At 40.3% G+C, this 19709-nt stretch overlaps 1 protein-coding gene across 2 annotated transcripts in view; it reads left to right on the top strand.

Annotated features, from left to right (window-relative positions):
* Positions 1 to 19709, top strand: part of kdm4b (lysine (K)-specific demethylase 4B) — an 82661-nt gene that overhangs the window by 24712 nt on the left and 38240 nt on the right. For both annotated transcript variants that reach the window (XM_030049323.1, XM_030049324.1), the window contains exons 6-8: positions 2912 to 2961; positions 10025 to 10128; positions 16401 to 16538. In XM_030049323.1, the coding sequence (XP_029905183.1) occupies positions 2912 to 2961; positions 10025 to 10128; positions 16401 to 16538 (292 nt within the window). The remainder of the gene's footprint in view (positions 1 to 2911; positions 2962 to 10024; positions 10129 to 16400; positions 16539 to 19709) is intronic.

The following is a 19709-nucleotide window of genomic DNA, read 5'->3' as shown; positions in this document are numbered from 1 at the left end:
CTCCAGCAGCAGGCCCAGTTTGGCATTGCTTTCCAAATGCACTTGCTGTAAATAAATTCAGTTTCTAAACTCGACTTCTGACAGTCAGTATCTTGATAGACATATACACTACTCACAAAAAGTTAGGGATATTTGGCTTTCGGGTGAAATTTATGGAAAATGTAAAATGTTCACGCTACAGTGATATTATATCATGAAAGTAGGGCTTTTAAGTAGAAGCATACACTGGTGATTTCCTCATCTCCAACAATTTCTTGAAACAAAAGCCAACAACAGTGGTCGATATACCACAACAAAAAATGTCAGTGTCAATAACTTGTCATGTGCCCTTGAGCATCAATTCCAGCTTGACAACGACGTCTCATGCCCTCAGGACATTGAGGTTCTGGGGTACAGAGCTCCGAGCCTCTACACGGCGACTCAGCTGATCCCATAGGTTTTCTATGGGATTCAGGTCTGAGAAAGTGCAGGCCACTCCATTTGAGGTACCCCAGTCTCCAGCAGCCGTTCCCTAATGATACGACCTCGATGAGCAGGAGCATCAAACACCTGATGTGAATTTTGCCGTTAAACTCCTTGTTAGAGAACAGCAACTTGGCAAAAAGTACTGAAACATTGAACAGTTGGACATTCAAAAGTTTACAGAAGGTCACATTAAGTTCAACTGTAAAGGTTATAATGCATTTTAGGTTCATCCTGAAATTTCACCCAAAAGCTGAATATCCCTAACTTTTTGTGAGTAGTGTATATATATGTGTGTGTGTGTGTGTGTGTGTGTATATATATATATATATATATATATTGCTTAAAACTCCTTGCTTTTGCTTTCATTTGACCGACTAGGGACTTTCACCAGGAATTATCAAGTACCCCTTTTCCACCAGGGCTGGCTCGGAGCCAGTGCCTGACTTAGCACCAGTTTTTTGGTTTTCCACCGCCCAAGCAGGGGCCAAACTGGTGCCAAACTGGTTCCAAACTGGTGCACCGACTCCGAGCAGGGGCTAAACAGGAGCCAGAGAAAGAACCGATGACGCGGCCCACCGCGTCATTGGTGGGCGGGCTTACAGACTCAAACGGGAGCAGCGATCACTATAAACGTAAAGCTAAACATACTCACCGTTCGTTCCGACCACGAATATGACGGGCAGCCGGCAATAATTGCGTTTTTCGCCTCTGGACCGCAATGTAGGCTTGTAAACACACGAGCAGTATTTGCATCGCTACGGTGGGTCGTCCATGTTTGTTGTTGTGATTCCAAGCGAGCGTCTCGCACACCCACGTGATCACGTTTTACGATGGCATAATGACGTGGCTCTAACTTGGCTCCGCTTGGTTGTTGGCCGGTGGAAAAGCAAACTGGTTCTTTGTTGGCACCAGTTAAGCACTAGCTCTAGCACCAGCTCCGAACTAGCACCAGGTGTTTTTTTGTGGAAAAGGGGCAAAGGTGTACTTCTCATAGCTTGATATGCAGGTTGTGCTGGAATGTACTGGAATGTGAATGTTACAAAATATTTCTTAGATTTTTTGTTGAACTATGGTAATATGAGGGGTCTTCAGAGATGTGCTCAGTTTAGATAACAGAGTGATTTACAGAGAACAAACACAAGCGACAGTGAAATGACAGAGTTGCAACTGGAGTGGATATAGAGAAGATCAATGACAGGAAGAACACAGTGGAATGTGTTAGACACAGCCCCAAACCCACTATTAATACAGTTGTACATTCAAATGTGTCACATTGAGAAGAAGAATAACTGACAAGAATAAAGTTGGGTTTGCATGATCTGTGTATGTGCGTGAGAGAGAAAGAGAGGATTAAGTTTGTCATGGGTGATTTCATTTCATATAACCGAGCGCTGAGGGCTGTGAAATGACCCACCGATCTCCAAATGGCTATCTCTTTTGCTCCTGCTCTTCATTGATCTTTTTATCTTTACCCTCGTTTTTTCCTCTGGTTTCCCCGTGAAATTACAATTTACATTTTAGGTGTCTGGCTCTTAGCCGGGGCAGCTTTCAATAAGCATAACTAGAAGTTTAAGTGTCCACATGTCCTGAAAGTCTATAAATTTGCAAAGTGACAGTTTTTGTATCAAGTACTCGCCATGTGCTTTACTTGCAAGCCTTCACAGTAAACTATTCCAAACCTCAAGCCATCTCTGATCCAGTGGAAAAAATTGATTCTGTAATTTTGTGTTTTTACAACACGAAGACCCTATCAGAAATTCTTTTTAAAAAGCTCACGTTCATCATCCAGGTCTCGAGTATCCAATTATATCCCCAGTATGTCCCAAACATGCATTTTTGCTCAAATCTTGCTGCAGAGACCACTTCCGCAAAGTCCTCTCATGGGCGGTGATTAAGCATGCATGCACCAGAGTGTCTGTCCAATGAAACTCACACTTCGGCTATCTCTAGCTATGCTCAGTATTTAATTGGAAGCTTTTGCTAGCCCTCGTCACTTCTGACATAGTCCTTGGTGTGCCTTGCTAAGAAGCTGTTAGTGTTGTTTGTTGAAGCTAGCACATGATAGCGCAGGATATCAGGTGTAGTGGAGGAGTCAAACAGGGGCAGAAGACATCTAAACTGAGGCCATGCTCTGATTGGATCGTCCCAGCTCTTGCAAATGTGACTTTTCAATCCTTCCCAGCAAAACCAGTTGTTTGACTCAAACAGCTCAACAGACAGGCCTCTCTTTGCATAGATATGACCTCTTAATCTCACAGTTTCATGATGACTTCTATATCCGGTGATGCCAATAAAAAATGTTAATCAAAAATGACGTATTTTAGTTTACCACCCTTTTAATGCTGCTGTAGATCTCAAAATGTATGTCCCTCTGGTAATGGTATACTATGTGTTAACACTAGGCCACCCTTATTAATGAATCAACTTTATTTCTCTGTCTGTGCAGGTATGCCATCCCACCTGAGCATGGTAAGAGGCTGGAGAGGCTGGCACAAGGTGAGGCTCACACAGTGCACTCAGCACACCACTGCCTGTTTGTTCATTTGATTAAGTGCTTGATTGTTTATTCTAGCCTGAAACTGAAGGAGTGAGTGCTTCTGTCTGGTCTTTACGCACATACACACATGCCATACAAAAACAGACTCACTCTCAATCATATCCATCTTATACACACACACGCATACAGAGTCTCTTGCATGCACAGGACAAAACAGAACAGGGGACACTAAACAATGTCCACACACTGGAAGATTCCTCAGTTTTGGTTGTGAGGGACCTCGATACCCCGCTTTTTGTGATAAAATGCAGTGTGTAAAAAATCAAAATCCATACTTCAGTAATTTTACTGAGAATGAACCAAGTAAAAGTGAAAGTCACTCATTACAATACTGCTGAATTAAAATTCCTAAAGTATCTGGTGTTTAGTGTACTTAAGCATTCAAAAGTACAAGTAAATTGTTCTTAATAAGAGAAGGCTTTTTCGCTCAGATATTTATCAAAACTTATTGAAAGCCAGCTTCTGTGGGAAAAAAAAACATAAAAAAATCTTTAATAAAAATCTTGTGGAAAAAAATAACAACACAAAAACAGTTTGAAAACCAAGTTAAAAAATAAGAAAAACCTGGTTGTTTCTGCACTTTTTTATGGTGGCAAGAGGGTGCACAGCTGTAATGTTAAAATCATCTGTCAAAAAATGTCCACAAATCATCTGAAAAAAAAATGTCCACAAAGCTATCAAGTAATGAAGGTAGACAGGAATTTTTTTGTGGAATAAAAGTATGCATGTATTTTCAAAATGTAGTGAAATAAAAGTGAATGTAAACAGAGATGAATACAAAAACTACAAGTTCCTAACAAAAAACAAACAAAAAAACCCCCACAGTAACTAACTCAGTAAAGTACAGTAACAAAGTAGAAGTGCTTCAGTACTTACACCACCGTTAGAAACAAATGCATGAGGGCTTAAGAAAAGAGAGCAGCTTGCAGCCCACATTTTGCATCCCTGCTTGTTTTTGCTGAAAAAGATAAAAGTAGGCTAGATGCTGAATTTGGAGAAGACAGTGACTGGTGAGACGCAGACAGCATGTTTTGTAGAGAGAGCTAGAAGTAAATAATGAAGCCAGTCCTAAAGAATAGCCAGACTATAAGTTGTTTGATGTTTGTGCTGCTGCCGAGTGAGCTCTCATTGGCTGTTGTTTCCCAAAACTCCTGTTTACATACCTCACGCTTAAAGAGCATTACAGATTTTCTAATAACAGAATCAGACATGCTTGACTTCTCCAACCTGCTCCAACTTAGTTGCTATTTGGTGATGACAGTGTGCACCAAGATGGCTCCAACATTGAATCTGAAATCAATCAAATGAAACTTGTCTGGGACATATAAATTGAGCCTAAAGTCAGGCCGTGTGCACCCAGCTTTCTTCTGTCTCCAAACATCAACCCCCTCTCTGCTCCGTAAATTGCCTCCTTGTTTCTTTTCTTCTTTTCACCACTCACGTTCTCTTCATACTCCAGCTTTGATCAATGAGGATTACCTTGTATATTGTATGTTGCTCAGAGCGAGGTGGGCATTGCATGGATGATGGACGGGTAGAGGTGGGGTTGGAAGGGGGGGACTTACCCCACCAAACCACATTAAAAAGACATTGTTTGTCCTTGTTGTTGGAGAACTGAGAACAAATCGATGATCATTCATGCGTGACCCCTGTCTTTCATTATCCATCTTTCATAACGGTTTGGTTGGCATACGCAGCACGCAACGTGCAGGCAAGTGAGCTCATCGCTGCTCTGTTATAAATGACAAAGGCCACTCGTGGGTTAGAGAAAGCAGGCTTGTGATTGTAAGGTTGCTGGTTCAAATTGCAACCTGCCATGGGGAAAATGAACTAGAATCTCCTGAGTTGTGATTGGAGCTGCTCAGTGACCAGCAGTGTAGACTGTGGTTGCACTGAGCAGCTCTCAGGTATGAATGTGTGTAACTGTGAGTGTGCAGCAGGGCATTGCTGAAAAACAGCATGCCTCCTCAGTGAACCTACCCTGGGTAAATAAAGTTAATAAAAATAGCATGGTTGTTATGCTATTATGTTTGATACAGAATTATTCGCTGCCGTACCACCAGACTACAGAGCAGCTTCTTCCCTCAGGCTGTGAGACTGCTAAATGCACCATCTGAACTCCTCCAGGCTTAATAATTCTATTTTCTACACAATCAATCAATTAATCAATCAAGGGGGAACCACATTTTATTTTCACTATACAACCTGTTGTATAATGACAAATAAACGTCCTTGTATCCTTGTATATAGAAGCTCAAGTAGTGTTCAAAAGTTTGGAATCTCAGAAATACTTTGTTTCTATGTCCAGAGAAAGCTGTTTCTTTTTGGCCATTTTTTTTTAACTAAAACTGAACCTTAGAAATACCAGTGTACTACATATTTTAGTAACTAAAAGAAAGATAATTTTAGCTTCAGTGAACAGTATAGTTGTTTTTATTTGTCCTTTAATATAATGAGAATGGTTTCTTGAGAACCAAGCAAAAACTCTAGCGTGATTACTTAAAGATGAGGTAACAATGTGTCCATCGTGCACACTGGAGTAATGGCTGCTGCATCGAGCTTTGCAGTCATATGAAAAAATTGAATAAAAAAAAAATCAAAGAGTAATAGTAATTTCTTGGCTGTATTGTTGATCAATTTAATGCTCAGTGAATAAAAGTAACAGTTTCTCTCAAGAGTAGAATTCTCAGTGATTCCAAATTTTTGAGGAGTCACCACTGTTCAAGTTCAGTACTGTTCAAAATGTATGTATGATAACTTTTAGGAGCCACATGCACAGCACTGTAACAGTAGACTGTAGATGGTAAGGTTGCAGTCGCCTCTACAGCTCATTGTCTTTTGTCCAGGCCAAAGTGGATAAGTATGCTATGTTGCATTTTTGATTTGTTTAGTGTCACACTGACCAATTGCAAGCAACCCAAAGCCTGTTAACTAAAGTCCCAGGAACTCACAAAAAGTTTATTTTGATAACTTGTCATCTTGCCAGGTTAGAGGTCATTGTCATAGCTGACTTTTTCTGGTGTTCATACCAGTTAAACACATAAAGAGAGCACTGAATATGAAAATCAGTCCAGAAAGCTGTCTGCCATTGGATCATTCTTTGATGCCAGCCTGTCCAAGCATCAGTAACCATTTGTTGCCTTTGTCAAAATCCGACATCCCCTTATATCCATAAAACCTTGTATTTTGGCCTCGTTTTCTATGGCTGGCATAGATTAGTCTCGCTCCTAATGAACTACACTGCCCTTGGCTTGGAAGAAGACCAGGACCAGTATTATTGTAATTAGTATTATTATTATTATTTTATTTGCATCAGTGTTCAGTCATTTGGTCCCACCCAAGTTCAAAAAGCATAGTTCTCACCAAACAAATCAAACTTAAGATGATTTGTGCCTATACATGCTGCTCTTCTTGCTGGCATTCAGCATTCAGTCACTGTCAGCTTGCAGCCTTCCTCTCTGTCTCTCTTTCTCGAAGCAGCTGGCAGTGGGAGGAGAGCAATCCCAATGCTTTGTAATAAGCATCCACTGACCTATCAAAGCCATCGTCAGCACAGGCAGCCAACCGTTTACGAGGTCCTAAAAAGACGGTTACGAGCATTAAAGGAATGCCTAATAGGACCGGGACAATGATGTTGTTACTCGAAAACTCCACTCTAAACATTCAGCACAGCCGACAGCCATTGCTCATATCGCCCTCTCATCTCCGCATTATTTCAGTCACAGCTTTTTTTTTTTTTTTTTTTTTTTTTAAGATTGGGGAGGGGAGGGAGGAGGGTTGGAGGCAGGAACTTAATTTTCAAACTCAAAAGGACAGAATGAAGCTTTAAGTTAATATTACCCCGCGGAGAGCTCACAGAGCCAGCTGCATTTTAATGGGGATTAATACCCAGGCTCCGTCTGCACATTATTCACCTTTATCAGCTTCAACAAGCAGGCAGGCGGCGAGAGAATAGGGGCCCGTTCTCTCCCTCTCTTCTTTGTAGGGGGGAACAGAGGCTGAAACAATGCCATGAAAATGAAGGATGAAATGGGCGCCGATTATACTGTCAGTCGCATTAAAGTTTAACTGGGCGGAGGCTCCAGCGGACCCCCCTTTGAGGCACTGGCGGGTACAGACAGTAAAGACAGGGAGAGTGAGTGATGGAGGAGAAATTCTTGCTTTTGATTATGCAGAGGCCCTCTGAATCTCTCTGTCTCCTAGAGCAAAAGAGAGCCTTTGTTTTTGAATAAAGAATGTTGGGGTTTTGAGAACTTGAAATGTCAGAGGGGGTATTTTATAGTCTCAAGACTGTGTGTTTTTGAGGAAGTGGAATAGTTGTTTATCACACAAAAGGAAAATTTACTATAGCCCAGCAGCTGTTTTGAAAGTGTGTTTCCCCATATCAACAGTTTTACTGTCGTGTTCACTCTTTTGCAACATAGCTTACTGTTAAAAAGTCCAGCATTGGTGTAATAAACATGTCGATTAATGATAGAATGCTTTCTGTGGCTGACGCAGTATTCCAAGCCATCATCATTCAGAAGTCATAACGTGCCTGTCACTGAATCCACTTAGCAGGCAATCAGAATGCTTTTAAAAGTGCTTAGACTTTTTATGCATCAGTGTATCATTGTCAGATTAATTGTGAAAGCTTGGTATCATCACTGAAAAAAATGAGACCACGGTGGATGATTGATATCCTCTTTCACACCAGGGGTGATGGTTATACCAGCGTTTATCAAAATTGAAGGACCATCCCACATATAACACACTGAATGAAGTACTGTAGGTAAAGAACCAACACACATGATGCAGGCAGACTAGGACCTCCCGTTTGATACAAGGGGACAGTGAAGGACATGCAGTGCATGACTACTTATGACTCTTGTCTATTCAGTTAACTATTGAAAATGCTATGAGTGCACTGTAACACATAATAGACAAACTGCAAATACTGCAGTATTTTGATGGTGGTGTAAATGGCCCACTTACCTTTCATTTGTACTACAAGCACTGCAAACCTTTTTTCCTGTCCCAAGTAGCTAAAACATGGGAAAAAGGTGATGAGCAATTTAGTAAGATGCGATCTGACAAATAGCAAGAAATTAGTAAAACATTACAAGAAAATGACCAGAAAAATTACTAAAAACACACACACACACAAACACACACATATATATATATATATATATATGTATATATGTATATATGTATATATATATGTAGACTACCATAAAATTACAAAAAAAAAAAAAAACTTATAAGGTGAAATATTAACAGAAAATAGTAAAAGAAAATTACAGGAAAAATAGTTATAATCACTATAACTGTATATTAAGTTGAATTACAAGAAAAGTACTATAATATTACCTCAGTCGTACCTGAAAACATTAAAAAATTAAGATATCTGTGATTATATTTTTAAGAGAGTGAAATAAAACCTTTCAAAATCTCCTGGGTTTCAAAAGGTTAATCACTATTCAACCACCATGTCATCAGAAGCTTCTCTTTCACTTAAGTTTGCCTGCGCCAGCCGACAGGTGGCGACCCCAAGGCGAGCGTTGTGGCATTAGGGGATTGTGGGACTGGGGAATGATTATGATAATTAAAGGCTTTCTAGAACGAGCGCTGCGTCGGCACCAGCGCTTAACTGATAACCTCACAACTTGCAGCTACATCTTCTATTTTTCTGCTGGCCGCTCCCCAGCCACACGGCTTTTAGATAGGAAAAAAAATAACCAAAGTCACAGGGCCTACATTTCACAACCTGTTTAAAATTAACATCCTCGTCATCCATTGGCTTAAGACCCAGTCACGACGAGCCAAGCAGTGCACTGCTTTGGGAAAAAGAGACACAGACTTTGCTCGATAGCAGGCTGGTTGTAATTTAGGGTCTTTCTGAAACTGCTTAAAATTGCTCAAAATGTAGTTAAACATTTGTTGGTGGTTGAGCCATGCATCTCAGCAAGTTTGAAGACATTTTGGGCGTTACAGGTTACTGCATAGATTTGGAAATGTATAGAGTATGACTTTGAATATCAACAAAGGGAGTGCAAGGGGTTGCAAAACTCACAGTTTAGATGGCATTGTGTTTTTTTCATCATTTTCCAGATGAGTCAAAAATGACAAATCTCCTCCAGCCTAAGGCCAGTTTGCTTGGTTTTCAGTCCCTGTATTTCTAGGCTTATGGCAGTCACTACATATTTCAGCCTTATATTGCCTTATATTGATTTCTTCAGGATTTCATTCGATCAGGTTAGCCGAGGACTCCTCCTGGCTCTGTTTATTGTCATTAAGTGGCGGATTGACTATTCTATTAGATTAAAAAGATGGTGTGCAAGTTTTGACACAAATTGCATCTGTTGGGCTGTAGGGGAAAACTTAAAACAAAAACAGCACGCTTTCTTCAAGTTGCCGTACCTTGGGTGCGTTTGCTTTGCACATAAGTGAAACACAGTAAGCACCTCTCTTGTCTATCTTACCACTGCAACTCTGCATTGAGATTTAGGGAATTCATACTTCAGAATATAAGAGGGGTAGTTACATTTAGTTCACCATGATGGTTAAATTTTATGAAGTGATCTGCAGTTCACCTGCGTGCTGAACTATCAGGGGTGATCCATTCAGATCATGGGTCAACTACTTGCTGTTATGCTTCTAATATTAACAGGTTTTGGAATTTCACAGAAAGAGTAGACAGCTATGGAAAGATATTGCTTGGTTACATACACACATTTTTTTTGTCATCCCACTGGCATTTTATATTGTGATACCATGCCATATTACCCAGCTACTATAGGCATGCATCAATACATCATACTGTCAACCACAGTCAAGTTCCATAATGATTTTGTTTACTAATATTTGCCGTTTTTTCATTGTCTCAGATGTTTCTGTGTTCTGACTCATCTGTTATTTCTAATACGTTGTTAACTTTTCTGGATAAAAGTATCAGTTAAATGCCCTAAAATCATCAGTACCAGTAAAATCAACATTTGTTTGTACTGTCACCCCCTGTAGGGTTCTTCCCTGGCAGCTCCCAGGGCTGTGATGCCTTCCTCCGCCACAAGATGACGCTGATATCTCCATCCATCCTGAAGAAGTATGGCATCCCCTTTGACAGGGTAAGTGGAAGCTGCTTCGTCACAAAAAATTCAACTTTATTGATCTCTTTGGGGAATTTGGGAAACTGCGTTGAGTAAAAAAGATAGATTTTAAATTGGAAATGTTCAAATTTAGTTATCATATGAAACCAGTAGTTGATGCTCCTCAGGATTTTACAATTTCATTGTAATTTAAATCTGCACAGAGCAGCTTCGTGCATTGGCAGCGAGATGTACATTTTTAGAAGAATTTGCGCTTCAGTGTGCAGAAAAGGGGACACTGATGCCTACCAACTTTGATCTGAGCTTTGATCACTTTACACCAAAGGCTACAAAAGAAGCGAGAGAGTGCTGTTTGCATTGCTGTTTCGGACACAGTTTTGTATTTTGTTTGTAACTTTAGATTTGATTGTTCCATGGACATTCCCAACAGCAGAATTTTACTTAGACTAAATAGAGTGAATCTGCTGCCTCTTGTTGAGAGGGGATGAAACACTCTGTTGCAGCCCTGCTTTGGGATTTAGGCCAAAAAGGGGTGTGTTTTTTATAAAAATCTTCCCTGGGTGTAGCTTTAAATGGCTGGTGCTGGGCACTGGTTGTTGCAGGGATTAAGCCCAAGACCCTTCACCACAACGCACTGTGTAATCTACAGCTGAAACAACTCATTGATTATTTGATGAGGAAGAAAATAGAGAATAAATCAGTCATACCTTTGATAATTGATCAACTAAAAATACCAAACCTTTGCTGCTTATAACTTGACAAATGTAAAGGACCACTTGCTTGCCTCAGTTTCATATCATTACAAAATGCAAACAAAAATGCAGTTCTGCGCACCTGAGTCATTTTTATGCAGGTGCACAGCAAAAAAATAGACAGTATAGTAAAGACATCTTCCTCCACACTGCTTAAATGTGCAAATCCCTTTTTTCACAAAAGAACCACACAAATGATCAGCTTTTTGACAAGCAGTACGATTTGAGCAGTCCGTGACCTGTTGTCATGTGTCAGTTCATGACTGTTTGATTGGCCATGCTGTGTTTTATATGTCACTGTGCCAATCTTATTTCACGTCTGCTTGATGAAGGTCTCTGACAGAAACGTTACAGTTCTTCTGTCAGTAGGTCCATGAACTTACAGCAGTGGATGCCTCCTTTCTATATACATTATTATTTTTTTAACTCTTGATCAGATGAAGCAATTTGAGGACATTGCTTTGGGTGTGATAGACATTTGTTACTGTGTTTAACATTTTATAGATGAAATTATTAATAGATTAAATAGAATAAAAGAAAACAATCAGGGTTTGTACAGGAGCTGGAAATTGTTGAACGCTTGAATTTTAATGTGGTATTTTCAAGTTTGAAAAAATCTTAGATTTTGAATGAAGTGCAGAAACTGTATCTATTTTTTCATTTAAGAAAAGGTGTCGGAATCCTGAATAATTGACAGATTGGCAATATTGACAATGAAAATGTTTGCTCCGTGTAGCCTTACTGTAATCACTAGTCCACCCTGCTGCCTGCAGACTGTGTCACATATAACAGCCATTCCTGCTGTGATACATAGACTTCTCCCTCCACCCATGTGCTTTATGCTTAGAAACTTAACATTAACTGCTACACTGGCACTTACAGATGTATTGCAGAATAGTTCTACCAAAAATAGGCTTCACTGTTATCTGCTATCTAAAGCAATGTTCAAAATGATATTTCTGTAATATACAGACTTGCATTGAGATATACTATTGCTAAGCAGCTATCTTCATTACCTACCCCAGCTTTCTTTTGTACTGAAAACTGTTAAAATGAGATTTTCTCTGTCCATACAGAGTTTTTACTCCATGTGAAGTCACAAGAGGGGATTTCTCATGATTTCCAATTAAATTGTAGTCACAAGCTTTTCCTTTTCTGTTACAGGAAATTAATCACCATGCTTTTTTATTTATTTATTTATTTATTTATTTGCCTCTCTATTTTTGTCCTGTGAATATTCAGTAGGCTGTAGAAAAACCCTCACAGCACAAAAATTAATGGAAGATTACAAAACCAAATGAATTGGGGTGTTGCAGGCATACAGACTTCCATGCTGTCAGCAGAGGGCTTTTTTTTTTGTCACTATATTGATCTCTTCTCTCCCCCCTCAGGACATCATTATCACAGCCAACATGTTACCTGTTACACACCTACAGTAGCATCATTGATTCATGGGTAAAAATAAAACCGTCTTCTCACTTTGTTGCAAATGCGAGAGCAAAAAGGGATGTTTGATATTTGAACTGTTGCCTTTAGTTGAGGAAGTTTACCTCCCGTTTTCAGCTTCTGCTGCTGTTTCTCCCTTCACGGCTGTCACCCTGCCTGACTTGATGCATCTTTTGATTGCCTCGATCTGCACTTGACAAAGAAGCCGAGCTCCACAGCCAGCTATATCGGGCTGAAGTTTCGAGGCTACATGTTAAAGAACCAGCGTATTCTTTTCTCTCATTCAAAAAAAGAAACTTTCTCTTAACAAGATTGAGTTCGAGAAGATACTTAACACTGCTGGTGACATTCATGTTAAGCCGGAGAAATTCTACTCTTAACCGGAAAAAAAGTTCAGATAAAACTTTTTTTTTTTTTTCTTTTCATGCAGTAGAACTTATGTTTAGCCCTGAAACCTTAACAACAGTGATTGTTGTTTAGGTGGATTGGAAACTCAGCAGTAATGGTGGAATATATTTTAGAATTAGATTAGATGAAACTTTAATGATCCCCGTGGGGAAATTGGGAAGTTGCAGCAGCAAGTAATAACTGGATAAATCAAAGAACAGTAGTTTATAATTAAGAAGAGAACAAATAGGGGTTATATACACATAGGCAACTGAAAATTCCAGCTCTCAAACATATTAAACTAATTGTTCAGATTCTTCTCCATATAGTGGTATTTATTGGTCTATGCAAATGTAATACATCCACCAACTTTGGTCCGTTAAACCCCTCCTTGTTGGGAGAAAAAGAGTTTCATTGGGAGTGCACTGCTCCAAAATGAGCAAAATAGGTGAAGACCAAATTGGGGGAACTGTTTTCTGCTGTAAAGTACTTCTGCCGTTTTGGAAACCAGAGGACTGGAAAGAGCATGGAAAGCAAGACAAACGTTTTGTGCATCCTCAAACTATTTTTCAGCGCTGTGACACCTCTCAAAATTGTGTTCTTTTCTAGTCTGTATGTACTTCATTCATTTTGGAGCGGTACAGTCCTGGTGATGCTCCCGTTGTTGTGACAAGGAAGCAGAAATTTATGAATGGAAATATGGGGGGGAAAGCATGGATGCCAGCATTCACAGTATCCACAATAAAGTAGCAATATAGTCAATGTCAGCAGAACGACTATGTGAAAAATGTGCAAATGCAAAAATATGTACATAAGTAATTTATAACAATGAGGGACGATGCTCCTGGAAAATTCCTGATTACAGGACGTGGAAAAATCTGCTCTTATTCACATTTATGGGTGTACAGGGGCTGTCGGTCCTGATTGGTCAAAACGTCATGCTGGATCATCACATTACATGGAGACTACAGTCTTTATTTTGGCGTGAAATTGCAAGACTGAGCTGTTGCCTTTTATTTTAATCTTGGCACTCAAGGAAGTCCAAAGTCCAAAACGCTGACAGACAATTAGTCAGAGCCTTGTTTTGGCAGGACGCTGACTGACTAACGAACAGAGGTGCTGCTCATCACCTCTCAGAACACTCCTACCCGAATCTCAACAGAACACAACAGAATACACACACACACACACACACACACACACACACAAATGCATAGAGAAAATCTTCATTTGTCATTTGGGTGCGCTGGCTTAATTCCACCGAGCCACGCTCACTGGCTCCAGTCTAATCACTCCTCTACAGGCTGGAAGAATCCAGGAGCCAGCAAGCATCTCCAGCCAGGCGGGGGGGGGGGGAGGAGGAGGAAAAGAGGGGAGAGAAGAAGGTTAGATAGGAAGTAGGGATCAACCAGTTACCAGTTGCTGCGATTACTGACGGCTATATTCAGAATTTGTCAACTATTGGTATCGTAATTTTGATTTACATGATAATCGATATGAAATTCAGCATCTTCCAATAATATGGTCACAATTTTCATCTCCCTTTTTATTGGATTTGCATTCTAGTTTTACAGAAAGACAACATCGCTAAATTGTAGCGTGTTGCCCTTACCTGTCGTACAGAAGGGTTACAATTTTTGTTTCACTTTTACTGGATGTGTTAATTTATTCAAATGCTTTCAACACAGTGCCAAATGTCTAATTTTAATCATTTTAAGTTAGCTGTGTGTGCTTGTGTTTGAGTGGGGTGATCATTTTTCCCTTTTTTCTTTCTTTCTTTCTTTTTTTTTTTTTTTAGACTTTGTTACTAATATAATGAAAATCTGAGTTAATCAAAAGCAAGGTTAGTGTTGGCAGTTAAATAAATAAAATTAATTAATTAATTTTAACACAGCAGTTGTCAAATTTAGTACAAATGAATATCAGCCGTGAAAAAAAATAATAATATTGATTGATCACTAATAGGAGGGATAGCGGTCAGGACAAAGAGAGATGGAGGGGTAGAGGAAGGGAAAAAAGGTGCAGAGGGAATGCATTGGAGAAGGTGAAGGAAAAAAGAGGGGAGGGACAAGGAGCAGACGAGGAGAACAGGCAGGAAGAGGGAAGGAAGGAGCAGCAGAGGGCGGTGAAGGCATGGGGTTGGTGCTCAAGCTGGGGACGATGTTGAGGTCAGGCAGGTAGAGGAAGGAGGAGAAGATGGAAAAAGAGGGAGAGGTCGAGGGACAAGGGTAGATAGGAAGGAGCAGCAGATGGAAGGCAAGCGAGACGCTGGCAGGAGAGGACGGAGAGGGGAGGAATGAGGCAAGACTGCAAAGTAGTCAATCTGCCTTCCCATCACACTTTACTGATAGTGTATATTAAGAGGCAGTCTGTGTGTTGTGGTTCCCCCCGGCTGGTCGCCCAGGCCCTCTTCATCTGATGCAACGCTTCATTTCCTTATGTGTAATTTACTTCACCATCTTGGCATTTCTTGCATTGCTCCCTCCATCAAAATACTCTCAGTAATAGTGCTAGTGTCTTCTTCGCAGACAGTGTTAGCTCTTTACTTCTCTGTTTACTGCTTCTTTGACAGACGATTAATGCTTTGCACTTTCGTTTTTTTATTTGTGCTTTATCCATGTCTTACACTTCCTACAGTTGCTTCGGTCCTAACTTTTATAGTCCCAGCAAATTGTTTACGGATGACATCATCCATAATAGATTTTTGTTTCTGGCCAGCCCTTCATGGTAAAGATACATTCCAAAGAAATGCTAGCATCTGATCCAATGGAAAGGCTTTGTTACATGCTTCTGCCATATCAAAAATTCCATTAAAAAGCTACTCTTACTCTTGCACTTGTCATGCCGTATAATCCAGGTCACAGCTCACCATTCGTATGCTCAGTAAACACTGAAACACAAACATTTTAACCAAAATCTTGCTGCCAAGATCATTTTTGGAAAATTCCCTCATGAATGGTCCGCATATGTGCATGGTTGGCCTTTCTTTTATAAACCCACCTCCGGAGTTCTGCTCTGCTCTAGAGGAGTTCTGCTCACTGTTGGGCAAATGTGGCGTCTTTGATGTCTTCCCCAAAAATGTATCCCAAATATACACTATTAATTTTGGAATGTATACACATACACAAAGGCTTGCAAGACAACATTGGCTCAAGGTAGTATGTGATGACATTCTCATATAAATCAATATCCTTCTTGCTAGTTACTATTTCTGACTGATATGACACGTTTTATGCTCCTGTCAACAGTCGTTGGCTTGGAATAAAAAGAGGAGTAGTGATAACCATGATGGTGGATGCATAAGAAGATAAAAAAGTACACAGCCTACCAAGGCATTGACGTAAAAGTTGACCCAGGGTCCGTCGAAAGTCGAAGAAAAAAAAAAAAGGTGCTGACAGCACAAACAATTTAAATGGCAATCACTTTGTGTGTTTTACTACAGCATCTGGGAAGTGAGGGGGAGAAACATCACAGCAACGCATCAAAGATGGAGATGAAATTTGAAAAAAAAAGAAGAAGAAGAAAATACTCCTAATAATAAAGATTTAAAGATATTACTGGTGCAATGAGGGCATGAGTGTGCAGGAAATATTTTTTCCAATTTTTTTTCAGAATGTAATGGATAACCATGGCCAGAAATTGTAATTGTGACTACAAGCATGACTGTAATTTTTTTCCTCTGTGTTTCTCTTTCTTTGTGGACAGATAACTCAAAACGAAGGGGAGTTTATGATCACCTTTCCCTATGGCTATCACGCTGGATTCAATCACGGTTTCAACTGCGCCGAGTCCACCAACTTCGCCACCCTGCGCTGGGTTGACTATGGCAAGATGGCCACCCAGGTGAGACAGTGTTTAACCTGGGCAGGGAAAGGAAATGACAAATTCACAGGTTTGGAATGGCCGGGAAATATGGGAAGATGACCTCATAGTCCTGCTATATTGTGATTGTTAATGTGAAGTATATTACTACAGTTGTACTGCTCATCTACTATCAGCATACAGCATATTGTAGTACACACCGCCGCTTACAAATGTTGAAATGTTATGTTTTCACCCCTGTCAGTAAGATATTTCCAAAATTTAAAAAGAGATTCGGTAGCTCTTTACCCAAGAATCAGTCGACTAGATTTTGGTGATGATCTGGGTCTGGGATTTTGCCCATTAAAAAAGTTTACATTTTGGCAAATATTATTCTACTTTCATGTGTTAATGGTGAACATCTGACATCTGAGACTTCTCGGTTGATTGCTTAACAGCATCAGTTTTCATGTGCTACTTTATTAGAAAATCAATCTCACCAGACATCAAATAAGCAAACTGTCTATGAAGGTTGTCTGTGGTCAAGTTGAGGAATTGTTCAGTGATGGTGGAGGTTTGTGCTCTACTAAGTGGCCTATAGTTGTGTTTGCTACAAAGAACAAGAAGCTAAATTAGACTAAGTTGTGACCATAGTGTTGCAGGTTGCTTTATGGAGAACATTGTGAAAAGCAGTTTAAGACAGTTACCATTTACAGTAAATAAACAGTTTGACTTTCACAAGATATAGGCTTGTTCAGAATGGCTGGGCATGTTGCTCACTCATTAATATTTATAATATACCTGTAAAACATGATATGTAAACGACTGCCCTAAGTTGTTTCATTGAAGTGTGTTTTGCTTAATAGTTACAGTGTTAACCCGTACTGCATGAAGGACATATTAATCCTGCTGGATTTCTACAGTCATGAAAATCCTAGAACAGTAGTGGACTTTGAAAAGGTATTTTCTAGACCTGGAAGTGTTTCGGAAAATGATGAAATCTCCCTGAAGTAAGTGTTACTCCCAGTAAGTGCAACATACAAAAGCATCAAAAAAAAGGTCAAACTTTACCTTGTAGCTGAAAGTCTGCCCTTTCACCACAATTTTGAACTGAATATCAGAAATAAAGCAATCCAAGCAGTCCAGCAGGAAGAGAAGTGTGCTCAGTTAAAACTTGATATTTAGACAGAGGGGAAAGCCAGCTGATCTTTGCCAGAGCTTACTGCTTTTTGTAGTGAAACTTATTCCAAAATACGTTGAGGGTCAATTGTGGATGCAGATACTTGCTACATAGGCCCATCCTAGACTGTGTGCAGTATTGAGTGATGCTGACAGCTAATTTCAGTTTTGTGTCTTAGTATCAAAGTGGGAAAATGCTATCTTTTAAATTGACCATGTTAAATGGCATAACCTAAACTTTCTGTGCTCGCTGGGGTTGTTTAAATCATTTGCCAGCCTCAGGTTTCAAATGCAGGACCCTTGCAGAAAAGTCTGCTGCTCTGCCAAGTGAGCAAAAGCACCTGTGGCAGCTGTGTGGCTGCTTGGTAAACTTACAGGTTCTGCATCAGTGTATCCTGCAGCTCTCCATTTGCAGCTTAAGGGACAGACAGACCCACTTGACTGTCAGAGAGACTTGTGCTTGCTGCTGCTCTCAGCTTTAGTGATTCAGCCTAACTGACAGTCAAATTGTGATACAAGCTGTTGTGTAGAATAATCTTCAGCCATAGAGTGATCCCGCCTAGTTGACAGCATACATCTTATTGAACATCAACCAAAATCTTCTTATCCAGTCAAGAAATCAAGGTCTGGAAGTGTGAGGAAAACATACAGGAACTTCCACCTGAAATTACACCCACATAGTCTTCACCACACAAACATCATTTTTCTGCAACATGGGTAAATGTAACAGCTTCACTTTGAAGAAGTTGAGTCTGACGTGTGATTCAGCAACAGCAAAGTAACTTAATAGCATCCTTGCTCAGGCTGTTGGCTCTCAAAGGGATGAAGTAAAAGATCATATCAAAATATAAAAGCAGTGTCTGGTTGTCTGCTACATGCCATCTGTTACTGACACTAACCATACTGTCGCATCCTTCTGTTGACACAAACTCCCCACCGCACCTCCACTGTCACGCCCCTGAGCTGTGGAACATAAAATCAGCAGTGCGTAGGTTATTTGTGGACAGGACCCTGACCATGTGGAACGTCGTTTCTTATTTTCTCTTTGTTTCCTAGCTTTTCCCACTTTTTTTCCACCACGTTCAACTTCATTTTCATGTTCAGTTCCCTCTCCCTGCTTGTTTAACACACAAAAATCCCCCCTCTCTTCTTCTTTTCTGCTTGCCTGTATGTCAGATTTATGAGACATCAGTTTACAGTCTCTTCTCTCCTCCATGTGGCCAGTTGTAATTTAAAAACCCATCCCAACACCCAAGAGTCTCAGGGTGATAGTGAAGATTGGTTCATTCTTGTTCCACTGTCCTAGTTGGACAAATTGTCCAACACACACCATGCGTAGCACCAAAGGAATGTGAAGAAGAACCTTCTTGTCTATCACTCTTTATCTTGCTCTCTCTATGTCTCTCTCTTTCACACATATTTATTTTTCCTTGGGTGGTGGTGGGGTAACCTAGTGGTCACAGAAATAGTCTCCTAACAGGAAGCCCTTAAAGTCAATCCCAGCAAAAACAGCCATGTGTCCTGTCGGTATGCCCTTGAGCAAGGCCCTGAACCCGTGCAAGCTCAGTCGTTGTAAGTCACTTTGGATAAGAGCCTTAGTCAGTGCGGCTGTTGAGAAAGCCACACGCCTCAGTGACAGTGAAATCTTTTATCTGCTGCGGGTTGTCCCATAGAGGGCTTGGCGCTACTTTGGCAGATTTGTGGGGCTTAGTTGAAATCTCGTCAGTTATCCAAGTCTCGGGCCATTTGTCCAACTCCCGAGCCAATTGTTCTTTCTTTTTCCCTCCTCTTTTGTTTGGTCCCTCTCCCCCCCACACAGTGATGAGCGGACCCTAACAGTTCTTAAAACATTTGCGGCCATGTTCGGTTTTAGTTTTAAAGGGAAATTTTTGACTGTCACCAAAGCCTCTTCTTTCAGTGTCAGCGAGGGGAAAAAAATGAACCGACAAACAAACAAAAAGTACTGACAAAACAAACCAGAAAGCACTACTGTGAGCAGAGTTCCCATGGCCTTACAATAATCCCTGTAGGTTT

The sequence above is a fragment of the Myripristis murdjan genome, chromosome 4, assembly GCF_902150065.1.
Source record: "Myripristis murdjan chromosome 4, fMyrMur1.1, whole genome shotgun sequence".
NCBI lineage: Eukaryota > Metazoa > Chordata > Actinopteri > Holocentriformes > Holocentridae > Myripristis > Myripristis murdjan.
Note: the sequence above shows the minus strand (reverse complement) of the source record. Positions and strands in the feature narration are given on the sequence as shown.